This window comes from Medicago truncatula, chromosome 4 (genome assembly GCF_003473485.1).
Source record: "Medicago truncatula cultivar Jemalong A17 chromosome 4, MtrunA17r5.0-ANR, whole genome shotgun sequence".
Lineage (NCBI taxonomy): Eukaryota > Viridiplantae > Streptophyta > Magnoliopsida > Fabales > Fabaceae > Medicago > Medicago truncatula.
This window is the reverse complement of record NC_053045.1, coordinates 54,148,294-54,172,971: the sequence shown is the minus strand read 5'-3', so window position 1 is coordinate 54,172,971 and position 24,678 is coordinate 54,148,294. Positions and strand designations below refer to the sequence as shown.

Sequence of the window (24,678 nt, the reverse complement as noted above, 5' to 3'; positions counted from 1 at the left end):
TTAAGGCGACATAGACCCACCTTTGCAACATCCATAGGTAAAATCAAAAATAAAACTAAATAATTCAGAGTCATACATATTAACTTTGTAACTGTTTTAACATTTTCAAAATGTTGGTACATTGGAGGTGTCACATCAACAGCACAAGACAGTAATAGGAAAAATGAAAACGTTTGTAGCACTTTTGAACTACGACACACAAGTGGTGGGTCTTATGCATTTCATTTATCAATTTAACATTTAAACAACTTCAAATATTTCATTTTAAACTTCTTATTTTTAATTGGTTTCATTCTATTATTCTTAATCTTATAAGCAGAAGAACAAAATATACAACGATGTGCGAGATTTAAACTAGCCAGATTCAAAAGGAGGCAAATCCTTGATTCAAGGCGACCTAGCCCCACATTGGCAGCAACCATAGGTGAAGAAAAATAAATAAAACTACATAGTTTTTAATTGTTCTAACATTTTTCAATTCTCGATACATTCAATGTGTATTTGGTGGAATATTTATGATAAATTATATTTTTAAATTAATTTTCATATATAGTTCATGATAGTTTAAATTATATTTAAATTAAATCTTAGAAAATTAATTTAAAATTTATCAAAGACTTTAATTTAAATAAATAAAAATCTAACATTTACTACTTCTATTACATCTGCTTACTCTTCGACAGGAAATAAGACATCCAAACCCATAACAACACATAAAAGGACAAATACCAAAAGTATTCACAGTACACATCGAATCCAACACAAAAGTGGTTAGTGTTATCTCTTTGCATGACCAATTTAATAGTAGCTTATAATATTTAAATACAATATTTAAATGCACAATGAAACCATCATAGCTGCATTTATTACCTTTTCTGACTCCCGGTGCTTAAGACTCTAAAAAACGACTAACGTGAACTGATAATATTCGATATATATACTCTCAACAGGAAACAACAACCAACAAACTGGGTCAGTCGCATCTAGAACACACGACAGAAGGATGAATCCAACAAATGGTTAGTGTGGCTTATTTCTTTAAACAACTTAGCATTGCAAAAACCAATAATCTTTCACTTTAAAATCTCATTTGCAGACCATGTCCAAACTTATATGGATCTCGGCCATCCAAATTTTGAATGCGAAAAATGTGGAAGCACAATGTGGTATAATGAGAGAGCTGATAAACCACGTCGACCAAGGAACCCAACATTCTCTCTTTGTTGCCTGAAAGGGGATGTCTCCCTAGAGTTTTTAGAGCAACCACCAGACTACTTGAAGGAACTTTTAGCTTACAAAGGTGGCAGACACTCCGTTAAATTTAGAGAAAAAATACGGGCATATAATTCTATTTTTGCATTCACATCCATGGGTGCTAAAATAGACAACACAGTGAACTTACGTCCAGGCCCATATGTGTACAAAATTAGTGGTCAAAACTATCATAGAATTGGTGGACTCATACCTGGCCAAGGAAAACAACCTAAATTCTCCCAGCTTTATGTCCATGATACGGAGAATGAGATCCAAAATCGATTGAGTTCGCTGAATGGTGGGAAGACTGCACGAGACCTTGATGCAGATATTGTCCGGCGCCTAAAGGATATGCTCGACATGAATAATTCTGTAGCCAAATTATTTAGAATGGCAAGGGATAGATTATCTGCACCGGACAACAAAGAAGTTCGCATAAGGTTGATTGGCACAAGATCAAATGATTCAAGACAATATACAACACCTACCGCAACAGAAATTGTTGGTCTCATTGTTGGAGATTTTGGTGAATCAAATGGACGAAGAGATATAGTTATTGAGCATAAAACAGATGGCCTGCAGAGAATAAAAGAATATCATCCAAAATTCATGGCAATGCAATATCCTCTGTTATTTCCATATGCTGAGGATGGATTTCACCTAGACATTTATTATTCTCAAAATCATGCAAAAAGAAAGAAAAAGAAAAAAAGAAAAAAAGTTACCATGAGAGAATATTATGCTTACCGGATACAACAGAGGCCCTGTGAAGCAAATACTCTTATTATTGGTGGTCGACTGTTCCAACAATACGTTGTTGATGCATTCACGGCAATAGAAGAAGAGCGACTGCGCTGGGTTAGACAGAATCAAACAGTGTTGCGTACGGATCTGTACAGAAATGTATGTGATGCAGTTGTGCGTGGAGATACAATAGCTGCTGCTACTGGGAAGAGAATCGTTTTGCCATCTTCTTTTACAGGTGGCCCTCGATATATGGTTCAAAACTATCAAGATGCCATGGCCATATGCAGGACATTTGGAAATCCTGATATCTTCATGACATTTACTGCTAATCCAAAGTGGCCAGAGATTCAATACATGCTTCAGAAAATACCAGGTCAATCTGTCGATGATAGACCGGACATCAAGACAAGAGTTTTTAAAATGAAACTTGACCAGCTAATGAAACACATAGTGGAGGGGCAATATTTTGGTAAAATTATATCAGGTAAAAGTACATGGAATAAATGTTCTCACATTCTAAAAAAAAAAAAATTAAAGATCAATTTGATTCAAATTGTTTATTCAATCTATATGATACATACATGTTATACTAATAAAGATTTGTTTTTTTTCTCTCTTTTCAAATTGACAGCCATTTATACCATAGAGTTTCAAAAAAGAGGTCTGCCACATGCACACATACTATTATGGTTGCACCCAAGCAATAAGTATCCCACCCCGGAGGATATAGATAAGATTATTACTGCAGAAATGCCATCTAAGGAAGATGATCCAGAATGTTTTAATGCGGTAAAACAGTTCATGCTGCATGGACCGTGTGGAGATGCAAATATAAATGCACCTTGCATGATTGATGGTATTTGTAGTCGAAAATTTCCCAAAAGTTTTTTCGATGAAACAACAATAGATAGAGATGGGTTCCCGACGTATAGAAGGAGGGACGATGGAAGACATGTGATAAAAGGAGATATCAATTTAGACAATCGGTATGTGGTTCCATACAATCGAGGTTTGTTGCTGGCATTTCAAGCACATCTAAATGTTGAATGGTGCAACAAGTCAAGGGCCATAAAGTACCTATTTAAATATCTTCACAAGGGCCCAGATAGAGCAATAATGGTAATAGAAGATAATGTTTTGGGCAACAGAAGCACAAATGCAACTCATATAACAATGGTTGATGAGGTCAAAACATTCTTGGATTGTAGGTACGTCAAGGTAGTTATAGGGAATACTCTAATAATGATCACAATGAATTTATAACCATTTCATCTTTTATGCATTATTCATTGTAGGTATGTATCGGCATGTGAAGCATGTTGGAGGATATTCAATTTTGACATACACTACAGAAATCCGGCTGTTATGAGATTGAGCTTTCATTTGCCAGAAGAACACTCAATCACTCTAAGAGATTCAGAGCAATTGTCAGACGTAATTTCAAAGGAAGGAGTTGAACATACTATGTTTACAGAATGGATGCTAATGAATTCAATGAGCTCGGAAGCACGTACATTAACGTATTCTGAGTTTCCCAAAAAATTTGTTTGGGACGAGACAAAAAAAAAGTGGAAAAAACGGAAAGCTGGAAGAACAATCGGAAGAATTTATTATGCACATCCAACTAGCGGGGAGAAATATTACCTCAGAATTTTACTGAATATTGTTCATGGTCCAACAAGCTATGAAGAAATAAAGACAGTGGGAGGGGTGACTTATCAGACATTCAAAGAAACATGTAATGCTCTTGGGCTATTGAATGATAACAGAGAGTGGAATGATGCATTGAATGAAGCATCACAGTGGGCCACAGGCACTCAATTAAGAGAGTTATTTGTTACCATTTTGCTTTATGGAGAAGTGGCAGATATAGGGAAACTATGGGAAACTAATTGGAAAACGTTGTCTGACGATATTGTCTACAAAAAGAGAATATTGTTTCAACACTCCAGATTGGAGCTTAATGATGAACAGATTCAATCATACTGCTTGATTGAAATTGACAAGATTTTGGTTCGTGCTGGAAGTTACCTTTCTGATTTTGATGGAATGCCGTTGCCAAATAGTGAATCCTTTGAAGCCACGGAAAACCGACTTATTGTGGAAGAGCTTAGTTATAATGTTGATGACCTGAAAAAAGAACACGAAAGATGTCATCCATTGTTGAACGAACAGCAGATTGATATATATAATAATGTTATAAATGCTGTCAACACTAATATTGGTGGACTCTACTTCGTGTATGGCCATGGAGGGACTGGCAAGACTTTTCTATACAGAACAATTATTGCAAAACTCAGGTCAGAAAAAAAGATAGTACTTGCTGTTGCTTCTTCAGGTAACCCATCACTTTTTCAATCCCTTATATAAATTTACATGTTGTCTATTTGTACTTATAAATATGTCAGTCCATACACCCTTATTTCTGCGCTTCATTGCAATATTTATTGTACAAATTACTATATGTACCAAATTAGCAACTATTATATGCTATAATCTATCTAATATTATATGCTTTTCTTCTACACAAAATATAAAAAAAAACATACAATTTTTATTCAAATATATAAATATATATATATATATATATATATATATATATATATATATATATATATATAGATAGACATAGACACACACATATGCTTGCATGCATAAATATATTTTCAATTTTTTTTTTAATTTCATTCTTGACAGGTATTGCATCCCTCTTGCTTCCTGGAGGAAGGACCGCTCATAGTAGATTTAAAATTCCTCTTGAGATCTATGAAGACAGCACATGCTCAATAAACCAAAATACTCATCTAGCTGATCTAATGGTTCAAACAGATCTCATAATCTGGGATGAAGCACCAATGACTCAAAGATATGCTTTTGAAGCTCTTGATAGGACACTTAAAGACATAATTGGTTTCAAATTTCCGGATAGGGCAGAGCAACCATTTGGAGGAATGACAGTTCTTCTTGGAGGAGATTTTAGGCAAATACTTCCTGTAATACCAAAAGGTCGAATACATGATATAATTCAATCATGCATCAACAAGTCTTTTTTGTGGGACTACTGTACAATATTTTCATTGTCCAAAAGCATGAGGGTCAGAAATACTACCTCTACAGGCAAAGAACATGATGTGATACGTGAATTCAATAAATGGCTACTTCAACTTGGTGATGGAAACATTCAAGCACAAAGCCGACGTGGTGAAGATTTTGCATCGTGGACGACGATACCAGATCAATATCTTATCCCACCAATGGGTGATCCACTCAAACAAATTGTGGATAACACTTACCCAGAATTAAAGAGCCATCTGTGGGATGAAGAATATTTCAGGGAAAGAGCAATACTCACTCCTCTAAATGAAACAGTTGATGAAATCAATAATTATATTGTTCAGTTTACTGATGGAGAAACAAAACAATACAGAAGCTCAGACGAGATTGACAAGACAACTGACAACATATCAGATCAAGAGCTCATGTATCCTGTGGAATTTCTAAACTCCTTAAATATTAATGGATTTCCAAGACATTGTTTGGAGCTTAAAGAAGGAATGCCTATTATGTTATTGAGGAATATCAATCCGGCATTAGGAATGTGTAATGGAACAAGACTTATTATTACGCATCTAGGAGAGCGAGTAATAGAGGCTAAAATAATTACAGGATCTAACGTTGGTTCAAAGGTGCTAATCCCCAGAATTGTTCTTACTTCTAACGACTCTAAATGGCCTTTTCTGTTGCGCAGGAGGCAGTTTCCAATTAAGGTGTGCTATGCAATGACAATAAACAAAAGTCAAGGCCAGTCATTAAATTATGTGGGATTATATTTGCCAAGACCTGTATTTAGTCATGGACAACTATATGTTGCCTTTTCAAGAGTCACTTCCCCAGAGGGACTGAAAATTCTAATTGTTGAGCGTGATGAGAATTATGTACAATACACGAAAAATGTAGTGTACCATGAGGTATTTAGTGGTCTTCCTCAATGTAAATATATTTGATGCACTGTTTTCAAATCTATCTATCATTCACAATAACTTTAGCAACTACGTTATTCATTGTTAACTAACACACTTCGATTTGTACCATTGATTTTTTACAATAATAACCGCGAATCCCAAGTAATCGGACTTTTTATAACAGAATTTAAACTTCAGAACCTTAATAAAGTAAAATCCTACAAACACAACAATAACCATTTGAATCGTTTCAATGGTGAAAAAACTTATTAATGGTTACAACCGTAAGTTTCTATCTACACATCAACTAATAGCATAAATGGTTCCAAATGAGCAGCCAATGTTAAACCAATAACTAAAATTATCATATCAATTGATCAATGTACCTTATACGAAGCAGCCCACTACTAATTGGCAAACACTATCGATCCTTTAACTCACATACCTAAAAAAAAAACATTTTATCAACAATTACAAAACTGAACTGAGTTCAACAAATTGAAACTAAATCCAAAACAAAATTTAATATAAGTAACATGTGTACAACAATAGTAGGAGGATGATTGTCGCCGAACTCGGTAACGAATTCAACAGACAGCTCAACGGAAACTAACCCAGAGATGAAGAACAAAATATTCAAATGTTTACATTTTAATAGTTTCTACATTTTAATATAACCATTTTAATAGTTTCATTGGTGGAAAAACTTATTAATGGTCAAAACCACAAAAAAAAAAAAAAAAATATCAAATTTACGCATAAATGGTTCCAAATGAACAACCAGTGTTGAATCAATGACTAAAATTATCATATCAATTTATCAATGTACCGTCTATGATGTGTTCCACTGCTAATTGCCAAACAACTTCCATAGTTGAACTCACATACCTAAAACAAATAACACAATTCATCAACACTGACAAAAATGAACAGAGTTCAACAAATTAAGAATACATCGAGAACAAAATTGAAAATAACTAAAAAAATGTGTAAAACAATATCCCGATCTCACTACCGGATTCAAGTTGGGCCTCAACCGAAAAAACCCACAAACAAGAACAAAAGATAAAGAAGAAGACAACTGACATCACCTTCTTCTCGGTGCTCAACGGTTCTGCGATTGAACCGTCGTTCGTTCACTCGACATCAACGAAGAACCATCTCGGATAATAACACTGCTGGCATCAGAAATAGGCACAAAGTGTTATCTGAGGATTATCTGCAGAAAGTTGCTTCTATTGGTGTCAGAAAGAAGCGTTCGTCTCATCAACATCATTCTTTTGGAACGAGTAGTGATAAAAAGGAACGATCCAACGATGTCTTGAAAGTGGTCAAAATAATACGTAGAGATAAGAACCATAACCTGTCAAAGGAAAATTTGCTGCATCAACAGAAAACGAATAATAGGTTGCGAATTGTTGTCCATGGAGGAGATGGATTGTTTGAAACATATAGGCTTTCGAAATCTCAATTTGATGGGGAGGATGTAACTTTCAACTCAAGAATTTCTGTAACGATTATCAAGAATATAGGCTTAAGAAGAATTGCTTTTTTTGAAACATATAGGCTTTCGAAGAATTGCTTTGCCTTTCCAAATTATCGAGGATTGCCGTGTTCATCTTGGTTGAAAGGAGTTTAAAAAATTCACGTTTTTAGGGATTCAGTTGTGTTCTCTTTTCTTTCAAAATCACTTTTATGTTTAAATATAAAAAAATTCCTTTTTATTTTATATTGTTCGTAACTTTTCCTTCTTTTTTTTAAACAAAAAAATTAAAAATCTTACTCTTTAATTTTGATTAGATATGTCATTAATAACTTTTTATTTTTTATTCAATCAACTACTACTTCAGTATGAAATTATAACACTTTTTGATAAAAACAAAAAAAAAAAAAAAAAAACCCTTTTCATATTTTCGACTAACAAAAATGCATCCAAGTTTTTACCCTTTTTTTTTTGTGATAGTCCAAGTTTTTACCTTAAAAATATGGACCTACAAACCATTAATTTTATTTTTTTGATCAGTAAACATCTGATTTTTTGGAACTGAAGAACTTTAATTGCGGTCAAATATAATCTTTAATGATGGAATCAATTTTTTTATTAAAGAACTCAATTTTTAATATACTTGATATCATTGTATCATTTACTTTAAATATTTGCTAAAATAATGTTATTTTAAAAATATAAAATGTCCAACATTTTTTTTATATAACTAAATAATGATCTGATGCATCAACTAAAACAATTTAATCAAACCCGTGCAACGCACGGGTTGTATCCCTAGTTAGTTTTAATTTAAAGGTTAAATGTGAAATGGATGACACAACAAACAAGTAAGAGCATGACGAACAACAATTTCCTTAAAAAAAAAAAAAAAAGTTTGTATGAAAATCATTTTGTTTGTTTGAAAACTCTCAAATGTTTATATTATTATTTATTATTTTAGATATAGAAATATAGATATAGATGATCACATGAGATTAACTCAACTGATTGGAACGTTGTATAAAGGGGTGGCCCTGAACACGGGCCAAGGGGGCGGCAGCCCAAAGCACCATAATTTTAGATATATTCATAGAAAGAGTATTTAATTAACAACCTGTGAGAATTTAAATATTTGATAAGCTAAAACATTTTATTTTAGCAGGTGTCTTATTTTTTTGCGGGACCTTAATTTTTGTAAAAATAAAAACGTTTCATTCAAAGTGGATATAATTACGGGTACAAAGTCAAATCAAATGAGCCAAGAGCACATGGATAATAATGGAATTAATTGGAGAGAAAATTAGAAAAATTCCAAATTCCACATATCAACTAATTGGACAAAGTCAGAGGCCACTTTGTGAAGCCATCACTCACAACAAAACCCACTTCCTCTAAAACGTGTACCTCAATGTGCTCCCTCTTTTTCGTTAACAAACTCTCTTTTTCAACTTCACTTCTCTTTTTTAAGTCCAAAGTTACCATTTCTCATAACACATTTTTCACTTGTATCAAAAGTACACTCACTAGACCTCCCTATAGAAAATCCAAATATGACTGCCATCTTCAAAGCTTCCTCACACACATTTTTCCTTTGCTTGATTCTTTTTTCTGCTTCCCAATTTTTGCTCATCAATTGTACTGAATTTGAAGTCGGTGGCAAAACTGGTTGGGTCGTCCCTAACTCAAAGGACGGTGATGAAATGTACAACAAATGGGCTTCTCAAAACAGATTCAAAATTGATGACACTATTCGTAAGTACCACTTCTTACCAATTTAATTTTAAGATACATGTATGTATGTTATGTTTGAGTTGAGATCATCTTCATTTCTAAATGCATGATATATTTTATTTTTGAAGGGAAATGCATGATATATATGTCACCATTTTATTTTTCGATCCATTTTCTAAAAAATTGTGATAGCAATTCTCGACGATTTTTCATACTATCAAGACTTCTTTATGTGTATAGATTGCAAAACTTATGTTTTTAATCTTTGTCGTGGACCTTTTTGTAAATGTAATATATAACCTTTATTTTGAATTTTTGGTTAGATTTCAAGTACGAGAAAGATTCAGTGATGGTGGTTAGTGAAGAAGAATATGAGAATTGCAAATCGACTCGTCCACTCTTCTTCGGAAACAATGGCAACACAGTTTTCAAATTTGAACGACCAGGATTGTTCTACTTCATTAGTGGTGTTAGTGGTCATTGTACAAGAGGACAGAAAATGATCATCAAGGTTTTGGATGTTGAACCTGAACCAACAGCATCCTCACCACAATCTGCAAATGAGAATGCACCAATAGCACATTCTAAAGCTGCTCAAATAACTCCTATTACTATCACAGCGTTCACACTCTTTGCTTTGTCATTCCTTGGCATGATTTATGCTTGAAGCACTAATTCGTGATCTTTTAATTTAGGTTTAATTCAAGAGTGTGGTCTAATTCTAGAGCTTTTTATTTTCTTGTGTTTTTAGTTGTTTAGTTTATTTTGTTGCTTTGGTCATTATTGTCATCACGATGGTATTGTTTTCTTTTTAGTTAGTTTATATTGACTTTTTTATTTCCCCCAAAAAAAGAAGTTTGTATTAACTTTTCCTATGTTTAATTAACGTGATTTACATTCTTCCTTTATGTTTTGTCAAAAAAAAAATATATCTTCCTTTATGTGAATTTTTTATACAGTATGAAATTTTTTCATAATGAATGGATGATATAATGAAATTCCTCTCTCCCTAGAGGTCACTTGGTCGAGAGTATCTCTTGCGTTGAAAAACTCGTTCAAAATTCGACACTAAAAGATGATATTATGAAATATTGATTCTGATTTTAATTAAAGAAACCAATATTTTTTTAGGGAATGAAAGAAACCAATATGCAAGTGATGGTTTTTTTGAGTGTATTAAATCATATGAAACATATTTTTATATAATGCATAAAATATGCAAGGCTGGGGTTCGAACCCCGGCCACCACAAAAAAAAATTGTCATACAAAAAATATTTCTAAATTATATATTTAAATAAGGAACAAAACCTAAGAGTATTTTAAATAGATATATAAATTATAAATCCTAATGATATCTTATTTTAAATATAATCTAAAATATATCTAAATGTAAAATCTTCAAAAATATATTTAGGCATATTATTTTCAACACTTCTCTTGACTAAATAACTTGTGTGCATCCAATTTGATCTTCAAGTTGGAAATTCATCTTTCTTCTTGTTTTCCCTCCAATTTTTTTTTGCTAATCTCTTCAAAAAAATTGTTTTGATTTACCCCTAATAGGCCAAACAAAAATGAAAATTTCTTGAAAAAAAATAAAATAAAATTGATTTTTGTTTGACCTATTAGGGGTAAATCAAAATAATTTTTTTTTTACAGGGGGTAAATTAAAATTACAGGAGGGACAATCGAAAATGACCTATATTATAGGGGTAAAAAATCTACTTATGAGATGACAATGATTATTTGGTCACATTTAATATTCATATTAGCAAAAATATATTTAATAAACATTTCAACAAATTATTTCATTGATCTAAACTATATTATTTCGTTTTAAAGTTATTTTCAATTAACCAGTCTAATCAATCACTTTTCAACAAATCACTTGAGTTTACTTGACATGCAACTACATAAAAGTTTAACAAGAGCATTTAAAAAACTTAGACAAGTGTATACACAAAATGTTAACAAGACTCTTATTTATACACTCTTTTTGTAACATATTGTAAACACATTCAAAGAGATGAAAGGAGGTGAAAGAGAAGAAATGAGAGAAAGGAGGAGAAAAATGAATAAAGAAAAGAAAGAAATGAGACAAAGGGAAACCAACAATAGTTAAAGAAACTTCAGTGTCGATGAAGAAAAGGAGAGTTAATTTATTCTCACCCGTCTAAAGCGCTACACAGTGCGTTCAAAAGCGAAAAGTATTACACAATCTATCAAATAAGAGGACACTATAACGTTGAATCTGACGCAATCATTTTGTAGCTCGTTAAACACGTTTTTTTAAGCATGTTAAACATGTTAAATGCGTATCTTAAATTATGTTTCTATTAATTAATGTGATATTGCTTGTATGTTATTATTTTTCGGTTGTTGTTGCTTTGAATTTTGAAGATAGAATCTTTTAAAGGGGTAGAATGTAACATCCCAAAAACTTAGAATCCCAATTAGTATCCAATTATAAGTGATCCAATTCCAAAGTGTATTAAAACAAAAAAGACAGGTTGTATATAGAATTAATTAGAATTGGAGACTTGTGAGCATTTGTTGGTAATTAGATACAAGAGTATGAGGACAACTTAGTAACTTAGAATTGGAGACTTGTGAGCATTTTCCAGATTTTTTTCATTTATTTTTTATTTTACCAGATTTTTTAATCATTATTAATTTTTCCTTTTTTTTAAATTTTTTTTAGTATTTTTATTAATTTTTTTTCGTTTTTTTTTTTTTTTATTTAAAAAAAATCACAAATGCCACATGGCGTTCATTTACACGCGTGGCATGAAAAAAAGTTGACACGTTACTGCCACGTAGGAGATTCTGCTGCCACATTGGGGTGAGGGGTCAATCCTGAAGAATTTTTATTTTTCAAGGGTGGAATCTAAAAAAAAAATACGGGGGCTAAAACCAAAAGTGCACTATATTACAGAGAAAAAAAACACTATTAACCCATTGTTTTATTAATGAAATTCATTTTGGTTTTAAAAAAAATGTGCCACAGAATCTCGGATTGTGATTGACTGCAGTCAGCAATTTACCGCATTCACACAGTCATGCATTCTCGGCCGTCCAATCATGACCGGATGGTCCTAATTTGAGAACAGAATTATAAATAAAAATTAAATACTTTTTTCCTGAACTGTTTGATCAAGATCAAACGGTTATTAATGTAATAAATGAGTGACTGTGTGAAAAAATTAAATGCAGTGAATCATAATTATAAAATCTCATGTTTTGGAATCTTCTCTATTGCTAGACATCTTCTCAGTCTTGAAATTAGTCGTGTTTTCTCTATAAGCTCAATTGTATAAGATACATACTTTCATAAAACATATGTTTACGTTTCATAAACCAAGACTAGAGATAATATCGAATGGTGATTGTTCTAATCAAACTGTGGGAGTTAGTTAGATGGACAAAGGTCCAAATAGTAATTTGCAATTGAACACATTTTTGTCCAAATAATTCAGAAGTTTTTATTAGAGAACCAAATTTGCAATAGTGTTTAAATTATATTAACTATAAATTTGAAAAGTGTGTAAACATATGCAACCAAAAGATATGACTCTAAACATAGATGTAATGTAAGGAGGGATAAGAACCTAAGATAGAAAATAGAAATCTTTCAACAATTTAAACTCTTTAGAGAATTGAACATCTCACAAATACACACACTACAACACAGTATCCTTGTTTCACTCATGAATCTGAACAACCTCAAATCCTCTTAAATTGAAACTTTTACAGCATAAAAAACAAGTTGTTTCTTTCCTATCAGTCATTAACCACTTCTTCTCAGCTTGAGTTTTTAACTTTAATTAATTTCTCCCACCAAACGAGCAAATTGTGTAACGAAACTACATAACCACTGAACCACTGATCCTTCCAGACTAGAGTGTGGGCGTTGAGCAACAGCTCATATTGTTCCTCAAGAGGAGGATGACAACTGCATCTTAACCAAATTGAAATAACAACAACAACAACTGAAAATAATGTGAAATCGATGAAGTAGATGAAGATGAAATTAGATGAAGTAAAATTGAGATCAAATTAAGAAAAAACTATTCAGAAATTCAAAATCAAACTGCATTTAAACCTGATTGAATAAAAGTTAATGATAGAACTTACAATAAAAAAATAATTACAAACTAAATCATAAGAATGGAGGGCTATTATTCAGGTACAAGGCAAGAGAATGTGGAAACATATGTCCAATTGTACAAAATTTTGATCTCTTGAATAATCATATGTTGACTAATTTGACTAAGTTACAAAACCTGGTTGTATAAAATTCTACCAAAACTTTTTGGTTATAATGGCCATGACATGCTTGCTTTTAATGCCTCACAAACTGCCGCTTATCATCAGCATTTCGCTTTCCATAAGGATTGTTAGGATTGAACCCATGTCTACTTCCATCAACTCTGCGAGTTTTCTTCCTTTGCTTGCTCATGTTTATGTTTAGACTCACATTTGGAGGGTTCGAAAAACAGAATGAAGCAGCAACAGCCTGCTCAAGGTATAAAAACGAACTGGTATCATGACATTGTATACATGTTTTAGAATCAAAATAATTTAAGCTCAACAAATATGATACTTTTCTCTGGCCAAGCTATCATGATCATGACTATACCATAGTACTTGATGCATTTTGGATTATAGCTTATTTGAAAGCAAAAAAAAACTATACAGCTTTCCCTGAGAAATTTTAGAAAATGAAATGATTATTTCTCCAGCCTACCCCTCAATACACAGGGGCGTCTATGACATCTTTCTCATTAAATTAAGACAATAATTCATTATTTTTCGTGTTTCTTCAACTAATATAAAAATCCTGAATTAAATGAATCTTCTGATCGCTCCTATTAAATTAAGACAATAATTCATTCTTTTCCGTGTTTCTTCAACTATTAAAATAAAACAAAGGAAAAAAAAAAACTACGAATGGTGATACCAATTTTTTGGGATGGGATTGTCTACCTTTGGTGACTTTGTCTCTCCCTCTCTCTTAACTTAACTTTCTCACTCGTCTAAATAATTTATTTTAACCATCAATCTATCTACAAAATACACTAAAGTCACCAAATAGTAAAGGTAGAGAATCCTTTCCCCAATTTTTTCAGATCTAACTCAATCAGAGCCCTTTCCAGTCTCTATCTAGATCTACGATTGATGAACTTATCTTAAAAAATGGTTTCGTAAATGATGTTATCTTTTAACTAGGAATTCAAACATAAAAAGCTTCCTTTAATCTATATGTTGCCACTCTGATTGATTGTGTTCAGTAATTTATTCTTACCAATCAACCATTCATTTTGCCCCTATCCTTGAAGCTTTTAATCAAAATGAAAAGAACATATAGAAGTTCCCAGTAACAGGTGATTTAAATTATCAAGCAGAGGAATAAGTGCTTAACTGCAGAAGATCTATTTAGACTATATATTTCATTAACATGCATATTCATGAAAATTGTAAAATATAAAAGGCTAAAATATGGTTTTAGTCCCTGCAAATACGTCTCGTTTTGGTTTTAGTCCCTGCAAAAAAAATTTGTTGTTTTTGGTCCCTGCAAATATGCCTTATTTTGGTTTTGGTCCCTGGCTCCACTTTTGTGATGATTTGCACACGTGGCACATGATGACTAAACCCATTTATTAGAGAAATAGTCCCTGCAAAATCTTTTGATTTTGAAAAAGGTCCCTGCAAAATATTTTGTTTTTGGAAATAGTCCCTGCAAGGACTATTTTCAAAAACAAAATATTTTGCAAGGACCAAAAACAACAAATTTTTTTTACAGGGACTAAAACCAAAACGAGGCATATTTGCAGGGACCAAAACCATATTTTAGCCAATATAAAATACTCTAAGAGCTGTACCTGCATATCAAGGCGTTGAACACTGAATATATCCTTTGAAGAATGTGAATTGTATGCTAATATGTATGATTTATAAGCTTCTTTAGCCATTTTATTCAAAAAATAATTTTCAGCAACCAAATTCTCCTACACAATGCAGAAGTTCCTTTGTAACATCAGCTGCAGTTGGTTACTATAATAAATAAAATTCTATTAAAACACAAGGAAGACAGAATATACCAGGTGAGACTGTATGTTTGCCACCTTCTTTTCATCATAAGCGTATTCTTTCACAGGGACCTTAGCTTCCTGAAATAAGCATAAAATATTAAGATTTGGGATGATTCAAGAATAATTTTTTTGCAAAAAAGGGACAGAGTCCTGGGCTTAGGGAAAATAGCAATCACTGCACATCCCATTCCCGTTTATCATGTACTCTAGGCATGAAACTCTCAAGGTTTCCTCAAATAATCCCACACCTCTGGTTTTAGGTGACATCAAATTATGCCTTCCCCATGTCCGACACACATTGGAAACCAACACCCATACAACACTTGTACTTCGTGTGTGTCATTGTCGATGCTTCACATTTTAGACAATAGTGGTGTGACAGGTGTCTATGTGTCCATGTCTCATAAGTCACAATACTTAGAGTTGATGTTCTGTAAGGTAAGGCTGGCCAGTCTTAACATTAAACCAACAACAGATTAAACTCTTTTCTGGACCCGGCCATGAGAGGTCTTCATAGCACTATGTTTCCCTTTTTACTTGGATACTTTCTCAGATGAAGTAAATGTATACATTATCAACTTAATAAATTTGGGTTCAGCGTCAGCTAGCTTACTATCCCTACTGTTAAGTGAGAGAAACTGACCTTCAGATAGCGAAGAAATTGCAATTCTTCAGGAATCAGGAAAAGTAAAGCATTGCCTTTTCCATCTTCCCCACGAGCTGTTCTACCGACCCTGTGGATATATTCCTGGTAGCATAATAAAATGTATTATAGTGTGAGTCAATATATGAAACTGCTAAGAAAAATGATTACTGCTCATCAGTAGAAGAACAGGTAGTACCTTTGGTTCATCAGGTGGATCGTACTGCAAAATCCAGTCCTACAACATAAAGAAGAGAGAAAAAGATAAAAACTTTTACCTTTAATGATTTTCAATCAACAGAATATATAGCTGCATCAGCACAATAGTTCATTTAAATTTTGTTTAATGTTAACTGTATACAAATCTAAATAAATACACACACATGGAGGACTAATCTACGCAAGAATCCAAACTTTGGAAATCCAGGTCGCCTTATTAGATCAAATCTTTCATTTGAACAACAGTACTGTTTACTTAATATATTTATGGAGTAGTTCACTGAAACTTTGCAGGCAGGAACAAGTTTGTATTCCCATATTCAGAGACTGGTAGCCATTTACCTTCCATCCCCTAGCTGCTAGGTATTTCTGGTGTAGACTCATGCTTTTGTGAGTAATGGATATGTCTTGAAAGTTGTGCACACTTTCTTAAATGTCATTGAGAGCGTGCACATTGTATTGTGAAATTTGGTTATGATTGAAAAATAAAGCTAAATGACAGAATTTTCAAGTATAGCTTTTGACATTGCATCTTTTTTGCAGGAAAAGTTTATCTTCTTAGCCTCGCTTAACCACGCAGTTAGTGGTTAGAGGTTTTGTCATTAAATAAGCAGATAGAGCAACCTTTACTGAGTTAATGTGACTTTCATGTGTATTCTAATTTTTATATAGTTGTATGTGGGAAGATTTTCTATTCTTTGCTCCAATGTTTCTTTTTCTGGAGGTGTCGTAGGTTAGGTTACCCCAATATTGTATCCTTTGTTAATATTTACTCTCTTTCTCTTATACTTATTTTCTATAGGTAGTACTTAGATTAGATTATCTAACTTTATACTTAATACTAGGGGAGAAGACTTAATAAACCTAGTAGAAATCAGTCATATTTTACTATTTAAAAAATTTCATGTAGGTAGATATGAAAGATGTATATACCACAGAAGGTATGTCCAGTCCACGAGCAGCAACGTCAGTACAGAGCAAGATGCCCTTTTCTGCTTGGCAGAAGTCAACAAAAGTAGTTGTCCGGGTCTGCTGCTTTTGTTTTCCGTAAATACTTGAACAATGCAAATGAATGTGATTAAAAATGTCTGCATGGAATTTGACACTGTTGCATGAAGAGAAAAAGACCATCACTTTTTTCGATTTGTGCCTCTTCAAGAAGGAATAAAGAACCATAAATCGCTTGGCACAGGGAACAACAACATAACCCTGAAGCAACCCTTCATTTGTAACCTGCATTTATGCGTTTCTCTCAGGTAAGATAATAATGTTGATGAACAAAGTTCAAAGACTATAATAAATTCAAGTGGACACTTCACCTTCTTTCTCCCATCGTCTACATCAATATAGATAGGAGTCGTCTGAAATGACAGGCGAGCAAGATCTTCAACCTAGAATTTGAGGGATAATATGATTCAGAACCAAAACTGCAAGTATACCGCTCACTATCAAGTATCGAATTCTAATAGATTGAGCCAAAAATTACTGATGTATTTCAAGTACAGTGTGTATCAGAATTTCAAATTAAACAAAAAAACTTGTATTAAAATTCTTATAAATTGAGATTAGATTAAAATAAACTTTTGGCGAAAGAACTAGACAGAAGATGGAAAATGAAGAACAAACCTTCTTTGTTTGTGTAGCTGAAAATAAAGCTGTCTGTCTGTTCTGTTGAATGAGAAGTAGATCAATTAGCCAAGCCCACAGACATCAGTTAGAAACACACTAAATATTCACTTATAATAAGTGTAAATTATTGAAGCAAAATCAAACAGGAAATATAGCAGCACATCTCAGCCTAAAATTGTTGGCCATAATTTAAAAATATGATCTCCAAGACCATGTATTTTTAAGCCAACTGCAAGCAGCTGCTGACATTCGAAGGCAACAGACTTTTGGGTAGAATTTATAGCTGTACTTTTAATCTATGGTAAGAAATAGATAATATTTGTAAATTTTAAATTATTGAAGTCCTCTTTGCTAGGGGTTTTCTGGTTCAGTCATCCAACCCTTGTAAGGAAAATGGGCTGGACAAAGCAACTTGAAACTGCCACTATAATTTCACAGGCTCATGCATGACAGAAAGGGAAAGGAGAAGGGGGGGCAACATTATAGATACCTTTGGGAGGAGCTTGATAATCTGCTTCAATTCATCCTCAAAGTTTGCTTCCAATATCCTGTCAGCTTCATCGATAATGAGGCACTGCCAAAGAATTCAGGAATTTAAGAGTAAGAGCATAGCCTGAATCTACAGTAATATGCATCCATGCTATTTTCAAGAGCCAGTGAAGGACAAATGAAGAATGTTACAATACAACGCATGTGAACATAAAATAAAATCAGCAAGTATACATGATGAATGAACTTCTGATTAAACACTCGTGTGGACAATCTACGAGCAATGCTGGCATTACTGATAAGTGATAAGCATCAAACACTCACAAAATATTCTGATGATAAAAAATACATCAATAATAAGTACAAGATGTAAGATTGCAGGAAAATAATGTATGGTATCTTGATCTTAAAGTGTTTCAGATTATCTCTTAGGAATGTTTTTATGTGTTTATTCTATCTTTATTGGTTTTTATATTTAATTAGGATTAGGAGCCTAGAAACTATAAATATGGATCAGTGTTTAGTCTTGTAAACTATTAAACCACAATTACAAGTCAAAGTTTTTATTCTTCCTCTTCTCTCCTTCCTTATCTAAAACACTAAAACTCAATACCAGCATCAGCAATGAAATATATTCATTTTTTAGTGGAGCAAAATAGAGAAACAATTATATGAATGAACAACTCATAATCTACCTTCAGGTTATTATATATGAATCTCTTGGTATTTTGTAGATGATCCAGAAGACGACCAGGAGTAGCTACCACTATATTTATCCCTTTAGCAAGGCTTTCAGCTTCAGTTCTTCTAGCTGAACCTCCAATAACCAATCCAAGAGTTTGTGAATGACGATGATGCTTTAGAAGCTTCTGAGCAACCTCGTGTGTCTTAAAGAAATAGACAATCAGCAAATAATTATCAGCACATAGCAACTACGTTATTCATTGTTAACTAACACACTTCGATTTGTACCATTGATTTTTTACAATAATAACCGCGAATCCCAAGTAATCGGACTTTTTATAACAGAATTTAAACTTCAGAACCTTAATAAAGTAAAATCCTACAAACACAACAATAACCATTTGAATCGTTTCAATGGTGAAAAAACTTATTAATGGTTACAACCGTAAGTTTCTATCTACACATCAACTAATAGCATAAATGGTTCCAAATGAGCAGCCAATGTTAAACCAATAACTAAAATTATCATATCAATTGATCAATGTACCTTATACGAAGCAGCCCACTACTAATTGGCAAACACTATCGATCCTTTAACTCACATACCTAAAAAAAAAACATTTTATCAACAATTACAAAACTGAACTGAGTTCAACAAATTGAAACTAAATCCAAAACAAAATTTAATATAAGTAACATGTGTACAACAATAGTAGGAGGATGATTGTCGCCGAACTCGGTAACGAATTCAACAGACAGCTCAACGGAAACTAACCCAGAGATGAAGAACAAAATATTCAAATGTTTACATTTTAATAGTTTCTACATTTTAATATAACCATTTTAATAGTTTCATTGGTGGAAAAACTTATTAATGGTCAAAACCACAAAAAAAAAAAAAAAAATATCAAATTTACGCATAAATGGTTCCAAATGAACAACCAGTGTTGAATCAATGACTAAAATTATCATATCAATTTATCAATGTACCGTCTATGATGTGTTCCACTGCTAATTGCCAAACAACTTCCATAGTTGAACTCACATACCTAAAACAAATAACACAATTCATCAACACTGACAAAAATGAACAGAGTTCAACAAATTAAGAATACATCGAGAACAAAATTGAAAATAACTAAAAAAATGTGTAAAACAATATCCCGATCTCACTACCGGATTCAAGTTGGGCCTCAACCGAAAAAACCCACAAACAAGAACAAAAGATAAAGAAGAAGACAACTGACATCACCTTCTTCTCGGTGCTCAACGGTTCTGCGATTGAACCGTCGTTCGTTCACTCGACATCAACGAAGAACCATCTCGGATAATAACACTGCTGGCATCAGAAATAGGCACAAAGTGTTATCTGAGGATTATCTGCAGAAAGTTGCTTCTATTGGTGTCAGAAAGAAGCGTTCGTCTCATCAACATCATTCTTTTGGAACGAGTAGTGATAAAAAGGAACGATCCAACGATGTCTTGAAAGTGGTCAAAATAATACGTAGAGATAAGAACCATAACCTGTCAAAGGAAAATTTGCTGCATCAACAGAAAACGAATAATAGGTTGCGAATTGTTGTCCATGGAGGAGATGGATTGTTTGAAACATATAGGCTTTCGAAATCTCAATTTGATGGGGAGGATGTAACTTTCAACTCAAGAATTTCTGTAACGATTATCAAGAATATAGGCTTAAGAAGAATTGCTTTTTTTGAAACATATAGGCTTTCGAAGAATTGCTTTGCCTTTCCAAATTATCGAGGATTGCCGTGTTCATCTTGGTTGAAAGGAGTTTAAAAAATTCACGTTTTTAGGGATTCAGTTGTGTTCTCTTTTCTTTCAAAATCACTTTTATGTTTAAATATAAAAAAATTCCTTTTTATTTTATATTGTTCGTAACTTTTCCTTCTTTTTTTTAAACAAAAAAATTAAAAATCTTACTCTTTAATTTTGATTAGATATGTCATTAATAACTTTTTATTTTTTATTCAATCAACTACTACTTCAGTATGAAATTATAACACTTTTTGATAAAAACAAAAAAAAAAAAAAAAAAACCCTTTTCATATTTTCGACTAACAAAAATGCATCCAAGTTTTTACCCTTTTTTTTTGTGATAGTCCAAGTTTTTACCTTAAAAATATGGACCTACAAACCATTAATTTTATTTTTTTGATCAGTAAACATCTGATTTTTTGGAACTGAAGAACTTTAATTGCGGTCAAATATAATCTTTAATGATGGAATCAATTTTTTTATTAAAGAACTCAATTTTTAATATACTTGATATCATTGTATCATTTACTTTAAATATTTGCTAAAATAATGTTATTTTAAAAATATAAAATGTCCAACATTTTTTTTATATAACTAAATAATGATCTGATGCATCAACTAAAACAATTTAATCAAACCCGTGCAACGCACGGGTTGTATCCCTAGTTAGTTTTAATTTAAAGGTTAAATGTGAAATGGATGACACAACAAACAAGTAAGAGCATGACGAACAACAATTTCCTTAAAAAAAAAAAAAAAAGTTTGTATGAAAATCATTTTGTTTGTTTGAAAACTCTCAAATGTTTATATTATTATTTATTATTTTAGATATAGAAATATAGATATAGATGATCACATGAGATTAACTCAACTGATTGGAACGTTGTATAAAGGGGTGGCCCTGAACACGGGCCAAGGGGGCGGCAGCCCAAAGCACCATAATTTTAGATATATTCATAGAAAGAGTATTTAATTAACAACCTGTGAGAATTTAAATATTTGATAAGCTAAAACATTTTATTTTAGCAGGTGTCTTATTTTTTTGCGGGACCTTAATTTTTGTAAAAATAAAAACGTTTCATTCAAAGTGGATATAATTACGGGTACAAAGTCAAATCAAATGAGCCAAGAGCACATGGATAATAATGGAATTAATTGGAGAGAAAATTAGAAAAATTCCAAATTCCACATATCAACTAATTGGACAAAGTCAGAGGCCACTTTGTGAAGCCATCACTCACAACAAAACCCACTTCCTCTAAAACGTGTACCTCAATGTGCTCCCTCTTTTTCGTTAACAAACTCTCTTTTTCAACTTCACTTCTCTTTTTTAAGTCCAAAGTTACCATTTCTCATAACACATTTTTCACTTGTATCAAAAGTACACTCACTAGACCTCCCTATAGAAAATCCAAATATGACTGCCATCTTCAAAGCTTCCTCACACACATTTTTCCTTTGCTTGATTCTTTTTTCTGCTTCCCAATTTTTGCTCATCAATTGTACTGAATTTGAAGTCGGTGGCAAAACTGGTTGGGTCGTCCCTAACTCAAAGGACGGTGATGAAATGTACAACAAATGGGCTTCTCAAAACAGATTCAAAATTGATGACACTATTCGTAAGTACCACTTCTTACCAATTTAATTTTAAGATACATGTATGTATGTTATGTTTGAGTTGAGATCATCTTCATTTCTAAATGCATGATATATTTTATTTTTGAAGGGAAATGCATGATATATATGTCACCATTTTATTTTTCGATCCATTTTCTAAAAAATTGTGATAGCAATTCTCGACGATTTTTCATACTATCAAGACTTCTTTATGTGTATAGATTGCAAAACTTATGTTTTTAATCTTTGTCGTGGACCTTTTTGTAAATGTAATATATAACCTTTATTTTGAATTTTTGGTTAGATTTCAAGTACGAGAAAGATTCAGTGATGGTGGTTAGTGAAGAAGAATATGAGAATTGCAAATCGACTCGTCCACTCTTCTTCGGAAACAATGGCAACACAGTTTTCAAATTTGAACGACCAGGATTGTTCTACTTCATTAGTGGTGTTAGTGGTCATTGTACAAGAGGACAGAAAATGATCATCAAGGTTTTGGATGTTGAACCTGAACCAACAGCATCCTCACCACAATCTGCAAATGAGAATGCACCAATAGCACATTCTAAAGCTGCTCAAATAACTCCTATTACTATCACAGCGTTCACACTCTTTGCTTTGTCATTCCTTGGCATGATTTATGCTTGAAGCACTAATTCGTGATCTTTTAATTTAGGTTTAATTCAAGAGTGTGGTCTAATTCTAGAGCTTTTTATTTTCTTGTGTTTTTAGTTGTTTAGTTTATTTTGTTGCTTTGGTCATTATTGTCATCACGATGGTATTGTTTTCTTTTTAGTTAGTTTATATTGACTTTTTTATTTCCCCCAAAAAAAGAAGTTTGTATTAACTTTTCCTATGTTTAATTAACGTGATTTACATTCTTCCTTTATGTTTTGTCAAAAAAAAAATATATCTTCCTTTATGTGAATTTTTTATACAGTATGAAATTTTTTCATAATGAATGGATGATATAATGAAATTCCTCTCTCCCTAGAGGTCACTTGGTCGAGAGTATCTCTTGCGTTGAAAAACTCGTTCAAAATTCGACACTAAAAGATGATATTATGAAATATTGATTCTGATTTTAATTAAAGAAACCAATATTTTTTTAGGGAATGAAAGAAACCAATATGCAAGTGATGGTTTTTTTGAGTGTATTAAATCATATGAAACATATTTTTATATAATGCATAAAATATGCAAGGCTGGGGTTCGAACCCCGGCCACCACAAAAAAAAATTGTCATACAAAAAATATTTCTAAATTATATATTTAAATAAGGAACAAAACCTAAGAGTATTTTAAATAGATATATAAATTATAAATCCTAATGATATCTTATTTTAAATATAATCTAAAATATATCTAAATGTAAAATCTTCAAAAATATATTTAGGCATATTATTTTCAACACTTCTCTTGACTAAATAACTTGTGTGCATCCAATTTGATCTTCAAGTTGGAAATTCATCTTTCTTCTTGTTTTCCCTCCAATTTTTTTTTGCTAATCTCTTCAAAAAAATTGTTTTGATTTACCCCTAATAGGCCAAACAAAAATGAAAATTTCTTGAAAAAAAATAAAATAAAATTGATTTTTGTTTGACCTATTAGGGGTAAATCAAAATAATTTTTTTTTTACAGGGGGTAAATTAAAATTACAGGAGGGACAATCGAAAATGACCTATATTATAGGGGTAAAAAATCTACTTATGAGATGACAATGATTATTTGGTCACATTTAATATTCATATTAGCAAAAATATATTTAATAAACATTTCAACAAATTATTTCATTGATCTAAACTATATTATTTCGTTTTAAAGTTATTTTCAATTAACCAGTCTAATCAATCACTTTTCAACAAATCACTTGAGTTTACTTGACATGCAACTACATAAAAGTTTAACAAGAGCATTTAAAAAACTTAGACAAGTGTATACACAAAATGTTAACAAGACTCTTATTTATACACTCTTTTTGTAACATATTGTAAACACATTCAAAGAGATGAAAGGAGGTGAAAGAGAAGAAATGAGAGAAAGGAGGAGAAAAATGAATAAAGAAAAGAAAGAAATGAGACAAAGGGAAACCAACAATAGTTAAAGAAACTTCAGTGTCGATGAAGAAAAGGAGAGTTAATTTATTCTCACCCGTCTAAAGCGCTACACAGTGCGTTCAAAAGCGAAAAGTATTACACAATCTATCAAATAAGAGGACACTATAACGTTGAATCTGACGCAATCATTTTGTAGCTCGTTAAACACGTTTTTTTAAGCATGTTAAACATGTTAAATGCGTATCTTAAATTATGTTTCTATTAATTAATGTGATATTGCTTGTATGT

At 32.2% G+C, this 24,678-nt stretch overlaps 4 protein-coding genes and 1 long non-coding RNA gene across 5 annotated transcripts; 3 read left to right on the top strand and 2 right to left on the bottom strand.

Annotated features, from left to right (window-relative positions):
* Positions 1–1,644: 1,644 nt before the first annotated feature.
* LOC112420871 (uncharacterized) lies at positions 1,645–6,005 on the top strand. The gene is made up of 4 exons (XM_024780628.2): positions 1,645–2,485; positions 2,633–3,209; positions 3,297–4,339; positions 4,699–6,005. Exons 1-4 carry the CDS (start codon positions 1,645–1,647, stop codon positions 6,003–6,005), a joined length of 3,768 nt encoding a protein of 1,255 aa, XP_024636396.2.
* An 87-nt stretch (positions 6,006–6,092) lies between these two features.
* LOC120580099 (uncharacterized) lies at positions 6,093–7,626 on the bottom strand. Its single transcript, XR_005645714.1, has 3 exons — positions 7,055–7,626; positions 6,793–6,851; positions 6,093–6,408 (listed from the first exon to the last, which is right to left on the bottom strand). It is a non-coding gene; the product is annotated as an uncharacterized lncRNA (long non-coding RNA).
* A 1,296-nt stretch (positions 7,627–8,922) lies between these two features.
* On the top strand, positions 8,923–10,018 carry LOC11444385 (mavicyanin). The gene is made up of 2 exons (XM_003609082.3): positions 8,923–9,201; positions 9,504–10,018. Exons 1-2 carry the CDS (start codon positions 9,000–9,002, stop codon positions 9,845–9,847), a joined length of 546 nt encoding a protein of 181 aa, XP_003609130.2. The 5' UTR covers positions 8,923–8,999; the 3' UTR covers positions 9,848–10,018.
* A 3,241-nt stretch (positions 10,019–13,259) lies between these two features.
* Positions 13,260–19,970, bottom strand: LOC11441584 (DEAD-box ATP-dependent RNA helicase 27). The gene is made up of 12 exons (XM_024780783.1): positions 19,928–19,970; positions 19,240–19,316; positions 18,949–19,140; positions 18,255–18,338; positions 17,762–17,803; positions 17,455–17,526; positions 17,069–17,368; positions 16,116–16,154; positions 15,917–16,021; positions 15,283–15,351; positions 15,064–15,189; positions 13,260–13,697 (listed from the first exon to the last, which is right to left on the bottom strand). Exons 1-12 carry the CDS (start codon positions 19,968–19,970, stop codon positions 13,524–13,526), a joined length of 1,323 nt encoding a protein of 440 aa, XP_024636551.1. The 3' UTR covers positions 13,260–13,523.
* Positions 19,971–22,056: 2,086 nt separating this feature from the next.
* Positions 22,057–23,152, top strand: LOC11439158 (mavicyanin). The gene is made up of 2 exons (XM_003609025.3): positions 22,057–22,335; positions 22,638–23,152. The coding sequence occupies exons 1-2, from the start codon at positions 22,134–22,136 to the stop codon at positions 22,979–22,981; spliced, it is 546 nt and encodes a 181-aa protein (XP_003609073.1). The 5' UTR covers positions 22,057–22,133; the 3' UTR covers positions 22,982–23,152.
* Positions 23,153–24,678: the final 1,526 nt, after the last annotated feature.